This window comes from Pongo abelii, chromosome 4 (assembly GCF_028885655.2).
Source record: "Pongo abelii isolate AG06213 chromosome 4, NHGRI_mPonAbe1-v2.0_pri, whole genome shotgun sequence".
NCBI classification, from domain to species: Eukaryota; Metazoa; Chordata; class Mammalia; order Primates; family Hominidae; genus Pongo; species Pongo abelii.
Genome location: NC_071989.2, coordinates 177,321,117 through 177,334,567, shown reverse-complemented (window position 1 = coordinate 177,334,567; position 13,451 = coordinate 177,321,117). Strand labels below are relative to the sequence as shown.

Here is a 13,451-nt window from a genome sequence, read left to right as displayed (position 1 = left end):
GGGCCCAGGTCCTACTGCACCTGCCGTGTCTAGGCACCTCTGTGCAGTACTCCAGCTGCAGCCTCGCTCAAACACGGCAGGTGCTCTAGCTCTAGGAGTCCTGGAGCCAGCTGTCTATGGAGAGTGAATCCTGCTGTAACATGTGACCCCAGTGCAGCAGGGAAGCAGGGAGCAAAGGGAGTCTGGCTTTTTTCCTGTCGCACTGTGGGCAGACCCACATAAAGAAATATATTTTTAGAGCCTATCTGCAAGGTTGGTTTTATTGTGCCCATTTTAGAGATGAGAAAATGGAGGCTTGAGAGGGATGAAGTCATCTGCCTAAGACTACACAGCCAGGGAGTATCAGAGCCAGAATTCGAACCCAAACCCACCTGACTGCAAGGCTTGAGTTCTGTCCAGAGAAGTCAGGGAAAATGCAGAGGGCAGAAGAAAAGAGATGGATGAGTTGGCCTCTCCTGGTTTACTATCACCACAATGACCCAAAGGTCACTCCATTGTGAGGGCTTGTGCCCTGATGCTGGAGACTAAGACTTAGCTCTGAGTCTTTTCTGACTGCCTCGGCCCAAGGATTGAAGGCTCTTTCCCCACGACAGCCCTTTCATCCCCCCAGCCCTTCCTACCTTTAATGCTGGGTACCCATCCATATCAGGTGAGGCTTTCTCGGTGAAAACATCCTCTTCTCCCTCCTCCTCCTCCACCTCCTCCTCCTCTTCCTCGGCTACTGCCTCATTCTCACTGGTCTCCTCATACCTCCTGTGATAACAAAGCACTTTGGTTACCCACCCAGAAGCCGCTCTGCCTCTGTTCACCTGCCTTTAAGTACACCCAAGGTAGGGCTTCCAATCCTTTTGATGATTGAAGATATATTAAAAAAAGTTTTGGGGGGCCAGGCATGGTGGCTCACGCCTGTAATTCCAGCACTTTGGGAGGCTGAGGCAGGCGGATTGCCTGAGTTCAGGAGTTCAAGAGCAGCCTGGCCAACATGGTGAAACCCCATCTCTACTAAAAATACAAAAATTAGCCGGGCATGGTGGTGCACACCTGTAGTCCCAGCTACTCGGGAGGCTGAGGCAGGAGAATTGCTTGAACCCGGGAGGTGGAGGTTGCAGTGAACCAAGGTCACACCACTGCACTCCAGCCTGGGAAACAAGAATGAAACTCTGTCTCAAAACAAAAAAAAAATTTTTCAATGAGGCATTTTCAGTGTATAGTTTGATAAGTTTTGGCCAATGTACTCACCTATGTAACCACCACTGCACTTGAGATGTAGAACATTCCATTCCCCACCAGAATTCTCTCCTACCTTTTCCCAGTTTAATCTCCCACTAGACAGCCATGATTAGCTGTTATTATAGATTAGATTTGACTTTTCTAGTTTCATGCAAATGGAATCAGACAATATATGCTGTTTTGTCTCTGACTTCTCTGTGTCTGCGTAACGTTTCTGAAATTTATCCACAATGCTGTATGCATCAGCAGTTCATTCCTTTTTTTTTTCCTTTTGAATCAGAGTCTCACTCTGTCACCCAGGCTGGAGTGCAGTGGGACCATCTTGGCTCACTGTAGCCTCCACCAGTGGGCTCAAGTGATCCTGCTGCCTCACTGTAGCCTCCACCAGTGGGCTCAAGTGATCCTGCTGCCTCAGCCTCCTGAGTTGTTGGGACTACAGGTGTGTGCCACCACACTTGGCTAATTTTCCTATTTTTTGTAGAGACAGAGTTTTGGTATGTTGCCCAGGCTGGTCTCAAACTCCTGGGCTCAAGCGATCCACCCACCTTGGCCTCTTAAAGTGTTGAGATTATAGGCGTGAGCTACCACGCCCAGACAGTTCACTCTTTTTTATCATTAATATTCCATTGGATGGCTATATTGCAACATGTTTAGATCTGTTCACCTGCCTTTAAATGCACCCAGGGTAGGGCTTCCAAACCTTGGAACGAGGCGGGTGGTTGAGAAAAAGGAAGAGGAAGATGAGGAAGAAGAGGAGGAGGAGGAGGAGGAAGAGGGAGAGAAGGACAGTTTAGTTGATGAACATTTGGATTACTTACATTTCCAAGCAAGTATGAATAAAGCTTCTTGTACATTCATGTACAAGTCTATGCATGAATACAGGTTTTCATTTCTGTTGGATATTGCTAGGGTTGCAAAACTAAAACATCACTTACTAGGTGGGTTAAACAACAGAAATTGATTTCTGGCAGTTCTGGAGGCTGGAAATCCATGCTCAGGGTGTCAGCAGGTTTGATTCACCTGAGGCCCCTTTCCCTGGCTAGCAGATGGCTGCCTTCTTGCAGCGTGCTCACATAGTCTGTCCTCTGTGCATGCGCATCCCTGGTGTCTGTGTGTCCAAATATCCTCGTATGAGGTCCCATCCCAACTTCAATGGTTTCGTGTTAACCACCTCTTTAAAAGCCCTACCTCCGAATACAGTCACATTCTGAGGTACTAGGGGTTAGGGCTTCAATATATGAATTTTGGGGGGACACAAATCAGCCCCTAACAGATAACAGAATTACTGGGTCATACAGTAAGTATAAATTTACCCTTTTAAACACCGACATGCCGGGCGTGGTAGCTCACGCCTGTAATCCCAGCACTTTGGGTGACCAAGGTGGGCGGATCACACCAGGTCAGGAGTTCAAGACCATCCTGGCCAACGTGGTAAAACCTTGTCTCTACTAAAAATACAAAAATTAGCCGGGCGTGGTGGTGGGCGCCTGTAATCCCAGCTACTCAGGAGGCTGAGGCAGGAGAATTGCTTGAACCCCAGAGGTGGAGCTTGCAGTGAGCCGAGAGAGCACCACTGCACTACAGCCTAAGTGACAGAGTGAGACTCCATCTCAAAAAAAAAAAAAAAAAAAAAAGACACCAACAAATGGCTTCTTCAAAGTGATTTTGCCATTTTATGTTTTCCCCTGAGCAATGTTCTCAGAGTTCTAGTTCCTCACTACACTTGGTGTTGTTTATCTTTATAGTTAGTCACTCTACTACTGGGTGTGTACTTGCGTCTTGTTGGGTTTTAATTTGCATTTTCTTCTTTATTCTTTCTTTGTTTTTAGAGACAGGGTCTTGCTCTGTCGCCAAGGCTAAGGCTGGAGTGCCATGGTGTGATCATAGCTTACTGTCACCTTGAACTCTTGGGCTCAGGTGATTGATTCTCCTGCCTCAGCCTCCCAAGCAGCTAGTACTACAGGCATGTGCCACCATGCCCGGCTAATTTAGTAAATCTATTGCAGATATGGAGTTTTGTTTCCCAGGCTGATCTTGAACTCCTGGCCTCAAGAAATCTTCCCGCCTCAGCTTCCCAAAGTGTGAGCATTACAGGTGTAAGCCACTGAGCCTGGCCTAATTTGCATTTTCTTGTTGAGAAACTCTTCATGCATTTATGACCATCTTCCCAGGTGAAGTGTCTGTTAGAATCTCCAGCCCCTTAAAAATCGGGTTTTTGGCCAGGCACAGTGACTCACGCCTATAATCCCAACACTTTGGGAGGCCGAGGTGGGTGGATCACCTGAGGTCAGGAGTTCGAGACCAGCCTGACCAATATGATAAAAACCGAGTCACCTCTACTAAAAATACAAAAATTAGCCAGGCGTGGTGGCATGCACCTGTAATCCCAGCTACTTGGGAGGCTGAGACAGGAGAATCACTTGAATCCGGGAGGTGGAGATTGCAGTGAGCCAAGATTGCAGCCTGGGCAACAAGAGCGAAACTCTGTCTCGAAATAAATAAATAAATAAATAAATAAAAATAAAAATTGGGTTGTCTTATTATTGAGTTGTAAGAAATCTTAATATATTTGAGCTATGAATCCTTTGTCCGGTATGTGGACTACACAATTTTCTCTAAGTCTGTGGCTTGCCTTTTCATTTTCTAAGTGGTGTCTTCCAAAGATCATAAGTTTTTGATTATGATAAAGCCCAATTTATTGATTTTTTTCTTTTATAGTTTGTACTTTTTATGTCCTAAGAAATCTTTGCCTACCTCATAGTTGTGAACAGTTTCTTTCTTACACTTTCAGAACTTCTATAATTTCAAGTTTTATGTGTAGCTCTATAACCCATTTGAGATTAATTTTAGTTTTTTTTTTTGAGACAGAGTCTCGCTCTGTCGCCTAGGCTGGAGTGCAGTGGTGCGACCTCAGCTCACTGCAACCTCTGCCTCCCAGGTTCAAGCAATTCTCCTGCCTCAGCCTCCCGAGTAGCTGGGATTACAGACACGTGCCGCCATGCCAAGCTGATTTTTGTATTTTTAATAGAGATGGTGTTTCACCATGTTGGCCAGGATGGTCTTGATCTGACCTCGTGATCCACCCACCTCGGCCTCCCAGAGTGCTGGGATTACAGGTGTGAGTCACTGCGCCCAGCCACAGATTAATTTTTATACATGATGTAAGTGTTCAAGTTTATTTTTTTTCCATATGAATATCTAATTGTTCCAACATCATTTGCTGAAGAGACTTTTGGTGATAGTCCTTAAAACCTTCCATTTCCCTTGGACTCCAAGGTTGGAAGGATTTGGTGTGACAAATAGGCTGCACTTGTTAAGTAGTAATTTATCTCTATTCCCATCTTGACTTCTGAAAGACATACAGAACTGCCCGGCTTCTGATCAGCATGAGACAGTGTTATCATACTGAGCCAAAAGAATCCCAGCCAAAAGCAGAGAATCTGACATCCAGCTAGCTGGCTCGGCGAGAGTGTGGGGAAACACAAAATCTCCCTGAGGATTTTCCCAATGGAGAGAATGCATTTTGGATCTCTACTTGCAACTCTGCAATTAAAACCTCTTCTGTACTTAGATGAGGACTGCTGCTGTGGAGGGGCTTTGGCTCTCCTCCTTGCCTCTCTGTCTACAAATAAAAGAGCTGCTGGTCAGGCGCAGTGGCTCATGCCTGTAATCCCAGCATTTTGGGAGGCTGAGGCAGGTGGATCACCTGAGGTCGGGAGTTTGAGATCAGCCTGACCAACATGGAGAAAAACCCCATCTCTACTAAAAATACAAACTTAGTCAGGCGTGGTGGCACATGCCTGTAATCCCAGCCACTTGGGAGGCTGAGACAGGAGAATCACTTGAACCCATGAGGTGGAGGTTGCAGTGAGCTGAGATTGCACATTGCACTCTAGCCTGGACAACAAGAGTGAAACTGTCTCAAAAAAAAAAAAAAAAAAAAAAGAGCTGTTAAACATGTGAACACACAGGGAGCCCCTCCACAAAGCCCTCTGCAGAAGCCACATTGACCAGTATTTATTGAGGGCTCGATAAGCTCCAGGTGCTACGCCTCACAACAGTGAGTGCTCAAAGAGATGATCTCCATTTCCCAGATTCAAAAAGTGAGGGGCAGAGGCCTGAGGCCTTGTCCAATGGGGCAGGCTAGTCGTGGAGCCAGGTTTGCAAAACAGGTTTGTCTAGATCCACTAAGTGCTCAACCATTATGGAAGTCTCTTTTTTTTTGACTGTGAATCTGATCTAAATATTCCAAGATGAGAAAAAAAAAAAACACACACACACAAACCCAACTTAATTTTAATTGTAAAGAGAAAAATAATTAAAATCAACAATATCTTTTCACCCACTGGAGTGGCAAAGTGGAAAAAAAATCTGGTAATATCAAGTGCTGGTGAAGGTACAGAAACAGGCATATCCCTGTGGGAAGTGAAAAGGAGAGCAGCCAATTTACATTCTGAAGGCCATTTAGCCTTATCTGTTAAAATAAAAAATGTACATATGCTTAATTAAGTTACAGCAGTTTGATTAGATTGAGTGTCAGAGAGGCTGTAGGTTAGGGTACTTTTGATCATTGCTGGTGGGAACATTTATTAATAAAATCTTATAGCTGGGTGCAGTGGCTCATGCCTGTAATCCCAGCACTTTGGGAGGCGGAGGCGGGCGGATCACGAGGTCAGGAGATCGAGACCATCCTGGCTAACACGGTGAAACCCCATCTCTACTAAAAAATACAAAAAATTAGCCGGGCATGGCGGCGGGTGCCTGTAGTCCCAGCTACCCAGGAGGGTGAGGCATGAGAATGGCATGAACCCAGGTGGTGGAGCTTGCAGTGAGCTGAGATCGTGCCACTGCACTCCAGCCTGGGTGACAGAACAAGACTCCGTCTCAAAAAAAAAAAAAAAAAAAAAATCTTATTTGAGAACTATTCTATGATGTCTATTAAAATATAAAAAACACACGCCCTGGGATCCAGCAATGCCACTTCTCAGCATCTGCCCCAGACAAATACAAGTTCCCAAGGAGGCAAATACAAAGATTTTTCCCTGTAGTACTGTTTGGTGTTATATTCTCCTGTATTTTCTAACACTCTTAGTTTTATTTTGCTTGTGGATCTTTAAAAAAAAAAAATCCAGTCTTCTGATTATATGATTTAAAGACATATAAAAACAAAATAAAAAGAGGGAGTACCAGTGACACACTGGGTTTTGGGTGCCGAGGAAGGACTGTAAATTGGAACAGACGGACAGCCTTTTGGAGACCAGAACCCAAGACTCCAGAGATGAGCAGGCATGGCAAGGCCAGTTAACATCTCAGGACCAAGAGAAGCTTCCAGTCTTGGGGGAGGGGGCCGCAGATGGTTTACCCCACTACAGCAGCTCTGGGATCCCCAGCCCTCTTTGTAAGACAGCGTCTGGGGGAAGTTTGAATGGCAGGGGGTGTGGAGACAGGGGGCCACAAAGGGAGAAGGAACAGAAGGCGGTTGCTAGGAGACGGCTTGAAAAGTCTCAGCACAAGCTTGGAATTTGGTGGAAACCACTGATCTTGTGCCAGGGTTTTGGGAGATAGGTCCTGGGCCTATTTCTGGCATCAGACCTTTGCCTGTGTGATCTGTAGTAGAGTGTGGCACAGCAGTGTGCCAAGGAGAAAGAGAGAGAGGAAGAGAAACAGAGAGGAAAGGAAAGAGGGAGATGGCCAGGGGTCAGTGGGGAGAGACAGAGAGAGAGAGAGAGAAAGAAAGAGAGAGAAAAGGAGGGTGAGAGAGAGATTGAGACAATTTAGAGAGAACCCTAAACTAACAAAGGAACTTACAAAAATTCCAGGAACCTTGCCATCTGCTTTATCACATGAAAAAAATAGTAAGGGAGAAGAGTAAAACAAGAATCAGCAAACTATAGCCAGTGGGCCCAATCCTTCCTGCTGCTTTGTTTTGGACAGTCTAAGCCACGAATGGTTTTTATATTTTAAAATGGCTGAAAAAAAAATCAAAACGGGAATACTTGGTGAAAAGGTCCAAATTATATAAAATGCAAATTTCAGTGTCCATAAATGACGTTTCAGTGGAACACAGACACTGTCATTGGTTGACATACTGTCTACGGCTGCTTTCACACTGCAACAGCAGAGGTGAGGGGATGCAACATAATTCCTACAACCCACAAGGCAAAGAATATTTACCATCTGGCCCTCTCCAGAAATCATCTGCTGACCTCTGGAGTAAAAGATATTAAGGGAGGGCGCCGTCTGAGACTAAATATATAATTTGGGGCTCTAAGAGAATAATAATACGGAAGAGTTATTGAATGCTTCCTCTAGGTCAGGGTCTGTGTTAAGCGCTTATCATGCATAATTTTACTGAATTTTGCAAAATACCCCATGACATAGTGGCTGTTTTCTAAATCTCTATTTCACAGATGAGGAGACGGAAGTTTACAGCTGTGATATTCAGCCCAGGCTGCACATTAGAATCACCCAGGGAGCTTTTAAAACTTACTAATGCTCAGTAAGGTCTTACTGATCAGAAATAGGATCCCAGAAGGAAGTTGGCTAAGCTAGACTCCAGATCCATATCTGTCTGAATTTAAAGCACATGCACTTAAGACCAACTTATTTTTCCTTCCAAACGGCAAGATTCACAGGCTGTGGCCATTTCCTACATGGGATTTACCCTGTTTCCAGCCAGTACTGAGGAATGTTCCTTCTCTTTTTCCTAACAATGATTTCGACCATGTATTGAGGGTCTACTACGTGCTTTGCACCTGATCTTCATTAGTGCCTTTCCCTTGAGTCTCTTTCAGTAACCTTATATAGTCAGTATTATTTCCTCAGTTTCCAGATGAGGCTCAGACAAGGTTAGAGCGACTTGCCCAACGGTGACACAAGGTATGGGCTTCTGTGGTGCTCGTCACATTCTGCTTCTTGATTTGGTACTAGTTACAGAGGAGTTTTGCTTTCTGAAAATTCACTGAGCTCTATGCTTAGGTGAATTTTCTGCAGGTATTTTACACTGCAATAGAAAGTTTAAAAAATACTTTGCCTAAGGTTACACAAAACATGAAAAATCCAAGTTTCAAACCCTACTCCGTGTCATTGTTTCTTAAAGTGTATGATGAGACCTTTCTCATAATACAAGAAATTAAATAGCACTGAATCACAAACGGAGAAAGTTGTCCTCTTTTCAATTCTTGTTCAGATATTTTGATTACATCAAGGAGAAAGTCTCTCTTTGGCAATAGCATGTCTTCAACATTGCTGAAACACTTGCTAACCTTTTTTTTTTTTTTTTTTAATAATGGGAGAGAAGGCTCAGGCTTAGCCAGCAATATATCTAACTAGACTTTAATAATATTGCTTTATTTTCATTACATTGTGTTTTCCACAGTTACCTTTTGAAGCAGACTTGGCTCTTGGTCTACCCAGTATCCACTTTTTCCCTTAGTAACAGAAATTTGATTTTCGTACCCAAATAACAGACCTCATTCTCCAGTCTCCTTTGCAGTTAGGCAGGCTAAGTGGCTAAGCCTGGCCAATGAGAAGCAAGCAAAAGTTGATGTGTGGGACATTGAGGAATGCTTGCTTCTTGGTTAAAAGGTACACAGGCGTGCTCTCTTTTGTCTGTCCTCTTCCCTGATGGTTACCTGCCTGATGGCTGATGACCCAGCAGCCCTCTTGGGCTATAAAGCAGCCTCGGTGATGGAGGTCACATAATAAAGACAGCAAAGCAGACAGAGGAAAGGAGCCTGGATTCCCAGTAACACCGTGGGGCTGACAGAATTGGATAGCCTTGGATTGCTTCCTCTCATTTTTTTTTTTTTTGAGACAGAGTCTCACTCTGTCACCCAGGATGGAGTGCAGTGGCGCAATCTCAGTTCACTGCAACCTCTGCCTCCTGGGTTCAAGCAATTGTCCCCACCTCAGCCTCCCAAGTAGCTGTGATTACAGGTGCCCACCACCATGCCTGGCTAATTTTTGTATTTTTTAGTAGAAATGGGGTTTCGCCATGTTGGCCAGGCTGGTCTCGAACTCCTAACCTCAGGTGATCCGTCCGCCTCGGCCTCCCAAAGTGCTGGGATTAGAGGCATGAGTCACCACGCCTGGCCTCTCCCATTATTTAAAAATTTTTTTGAGATGAAGTTTCACTATGGGTTCAAGCAATCCTCCTGCCTCAGCCTCCCGAATAGCTGGGATTACATTCTTCTTCTTTCTTTTGTTTTTTGGCTCTATCACCCAGGTTGGAGTGCAGTGCTGCAATCTCGGCTCACTGCAACCTCCCCCTCCTGGGTTCAGGTGATTCTCCTGCCTCACCCTCCTGAGTAGCTGGGATTACAGGCGTGCCCCACCATGCCCAGCTAATTTTTGTATTTTTAGTAGAGACGGGGTTTCAACATGTTGGTCAGGCTGGTCTCGAGCTCCTGACCTCGTGATCCGCCCACCTCGGCTTCCCAAAGTGCTGGGATTACAGGCATGAGCCACCGTGCCTGGCCCTCTTCTTCTTAAGTGAAGAAGAAGTAAACTTCTATTTTATTTCTAATATTTCTGCTCTCCATTCCTGAAAGTCAAATGCAATTCCCAAGAACGCTTTAATTTATGGCAAACTACACAAATTTTCCATTTAGAGTAACATAAAGTTTCTTTACTTTTTTTTTAGCAAAATAAATGTCACTATATCAAGATAAAGAACATTAGGTGTGAACCAGCATAGGTGATTCATGGGAAACAAAATGGCAAATTTGAAAGGAATTCTGGGAACCATCGTACTAGGTTACATTGCCTTTTTGCCTATAGAGAACCCATGAGGAGAGGGGTTCTCAACCTTCCCAGTGGAACCCTTCTCTTAGTTGCACTGGCATTGGGGGATCTCATTGCTGGGCCTAGGTCCAGGCAGGGCAGCTCCCGGGGCCCAAGGGCGTGCTCACTCACCAGCTGTCTTCCAGTGTCTGTGTGCTGCTCCTGCCCTCCTGCCTCTTCTCCAGCTCCACTGCTGTCTGTTCCAACAGAGCAGACACAGCGTCCTATAGAGACAAAGGTTGCTGGGTCATTGGGTACAATGTACGTGCCACCCTACCTGCCAGGAATCAGAGCATCTCAGAGCTGTGACCCTCCCAGTGAACTGATGGTGAAACCAAAGACCAGAGTGGTCAAGTGTCTTGCCCAAGGTCACTGATAAACTGGAAAAATTGTCCTTAATTCCTTCAACTAGCAGTTCTCCAGAGAATAGCTCCTGTATGTATGAACCTACTCAGCATCATGGTGGAAGACAGCCAAGTTTAGCAGTGAAGTGAGAGAGAATTAAAGTCTCTGACTGTAAGGAGACCACAGCGTCATCAGACCAACGTGTGAACCATCAATAACACAACGCAATAAAGGTATGACATAGAAGAGAGGTAATAGGAGAGATAAGTATTGGCTGTTTGGGAACAGCGGAGCAGTGATAAAGCTTGGGAAGTTGCATTCAGGGAGGGCTTCCTGAAAGAGGAACATTTATACTGAATGGCATCTACAGTGAAAAAGCCCATGTGACTTGAAATTATTTAAACTCTCTGAGACTGTTTCCTCTAGTAACTGCTAGAAAGGGTTGTTATGAAGATTAATTGAGACTCTACATAAGGAACATAGAAGAATACCTGACACATAATTGGCACCCAGTAAATGGTAGCTAATACTAAAGCAAAAACTGGATCCTGTAGTTTTCTAAGCACATGGTTCATTTGTAGTTACCCTCGGTAGTGTGGGCCAGAGCCTGAAAAATTCCTGACATTTTCTTGTAAGAAGGGAAAGAGGGAACTAAAATCAACCGAAGGCCTGGTATATACCAGGCACTGTGAAAGATGGTTTATGTGTGGCACCTTATTTAATCTTTACAACCATCCTGATAGGTGGGAATTATTATGACTCGCTTGAGAAATGGGAAGGAGAGAACTAGTGTGTCTAGGGTTGATGTTACTTACTCAAGGTCATGCTCTAGAAAGGAGAGGAGTTTGTTTTCAAGACCTTTATCAGCTTACTGTCTCCTTTTGGAGTGAGAGACCTGGGTTCGAGACCTAGCTTTGCTGATGAGATGTACATCTTAATGTAATTTGGTTATCTCTCTGAGCCTTGGTAAACTGCACATAATAAACAGAACAGTGCCTGATGCAAAAGGAAGTACAGAAAATGATGATGATGATGATGACGATGAAAAAGAAGGTGGGGGTGGGGAGGGAAAGGAGAGGAGGAGGAGAAAGAGAAAAAGAAAATAGATTTAATTTATCTATTTGCTACCCTTATCTTTACCTGTATGTCCCAACCCATCCCCTCCATTGAAATTCTAGGCAGTGGCTATCCAAACTAACCAAGACCGACAGAGGGAACAACCTCTACAGAGAGGGAAGAAACACTACAGAGAATGAAAAGAAAACCTGAATCCAAAACACTCTCCATTTAACTTTTTGATATGGTCAGGATCCCACAGGAGTCCAATACCCTATATGTAAGACAAACTTGGCTGCTCAACTGAGTCTTGACCAGTCTGCCTGCCCAGTAGGTTTGGGCTTTCCAAACAGGGGAGACAGTTTAAGGATATTTTAATACGTTAAAGCACACTGCACTAAAATGAAAACAAAACATATTTGTTCACTGAAAATAGGCAAATATAAGATTTTTCTTTTCTTTTCTTTTTTTTTTTTCTGAGATGGAGTCTTGCTCTGTTGCCTGGGCTGGAGTGCAACGGTGTAATCTTGGCTCATTGCAACCTCCGCCTCCCAGGTTTAAGCAATTCTCCTGCCTCAGCCTCCCTAGTAGCTAGGATTACAGATGACTGCCATCATGCTTGGCTAATTTTTGGAATTTTAGTACAGACAGGGTTTCACCATGTTGGCCAGGCTGGTCTCGAACTCCTGACCTCAAGAGATCCTCCTGCCTCGGCCTCCCAAAGTGCTGGGATTACAGGCATGAGCCACCATGCCTGGCCAAGATTTTCAAATAACAAAGTCATAATGGAACAATCACCAAGTGCTCTTTACATGTATTTCTTCAAAGCATCATAAAAACTTTTTTTCTTTTTTATTATTAATTTTTTTTTTTTTTTGTAGAGACAGGCCTCACCATGTTGCCCAGGCTTGTCTTGAATTCCTGGCCTCAAGAGATCCTCCTGCCTCAGCCTCCCAAAGTGCTGGGATTATAGGCATGAGGCTCCGTGCCCATCCTCATAACAACCTTTTAAGGCTCATATTAGACGTTAAAAATTGGAAGCTCAGAGTGGTGATATGACTGACCTAGCCCTCTGATTCTCTTCCCATGACTTCTAGCTGCCTCTTATACAAAGCCTCCAGTATGGACCTTGAACAAAGTAGGGGCCCAAGAAAGGTTAATCTTTTACCTTCCACAGTTTTCTACCGTCTTCTCCATTTCATTTGTAAAAAATCATGAATTAAAATTGTTGTTAGCCAAGTGGTATTAGGTAGAGCAAACGACAGAAGGAGGAAAAACAGACATGGAAGAGAACAAGTTGCGGAAGCGGAGCCGCCTGCCGCTTAGTGGAGATCTCTCCTTCCCTGTCTTCTTCTTCTACTTCCTTCACCCCATTGTTCTTGCGTGATGCCTGACCACCTCCAGTTCTGGGAGAGGCTTTCCCTTCCAACATCCGGGTGCTGCCTTGTGGGAGGGTGGCGCACCTGGTCCCAGCTCACCGTGCTGGCAGGCCCTGAGGCAGGGGCCATGACTCCCACTGGCTTGAGCTCCCTGCTCTGTTTCTTCAAGTATTTGTAGCTGAGGAGGTTGTACCAGCGAGTCGACCTCTCCCCAGACCGGCAGACCTCCGCCAGGCTGATCTGGGCGCCTCCCTGTTGGGGATGGAAACAAGGAGAACATAAGTGGCGGTGGGGGGACACCAGGTGTCAGGGAATTTGGTTCAAGAGAACAGTATGGAAAAAACACCACTCCAGATGAGAGGTAGGCATCCCCGCAGGAAGAGAGGCCAAGTTGTTAACCTTTCCAATGAGCTCATTTGTTCATTCATTCATTCGTTGATTGGTTTAATCATTTGCCAAATCTTTATTGAAGACTTATCCTATGAATTTTTTTAATTAAAAAAAACTATGATAAAAAACCTTTAGTTTACCATCTTTGCAGCTTTTAAGTGCACAGTTCAGTGGTGTTAAACATTACGCACATTGTTGTAAAAGAGATCTACTGAACATTCTCATCTTGCCAATCTGAAACTCTACACTTATTAAGCAACAACTTCC

At 44.7% G+C, this 13,451-nt stretch overlaps 1 protein-coding gene across 9 annotated transcripts in view; it reads right to left on the bottom strand.

The window, feature by feature from the left end:
* The window catches only part of WWC1 (WW and C2 domain containing 1), a 179,417-nt gene that overhangs the window by 16,652 nt on the left and 149,314 nt on the right, over positions 1–13,451 (bottom strand). For 5 of the 9 annotated variants that reach the window (XM_024247451.3, XM_024247452.3, XM_024247454.3 and 2 more), the window contains 3 exons: positions 12,879–13,046; positions 10,147–10,238; positions 621–753 (listed from right to left, as the gene is read on the bottom strand). In XM_024247451.3, coding sequence (XP_024103219.1) covers positions 621–753; positions 10,147–10,238; positions 12,879–13,046 — 393 coding nt within the window. The remainder of the gene's footprint in view (positions 1–620; positions 754–10,146; positions 10,239–12,878; positions 13,047–13,451) is intronic. The other 4 variants (XM_024247453.3, XM_024247455.3, XM_024247457.3 and 1 more) reach the window with 1 other exon arrangement.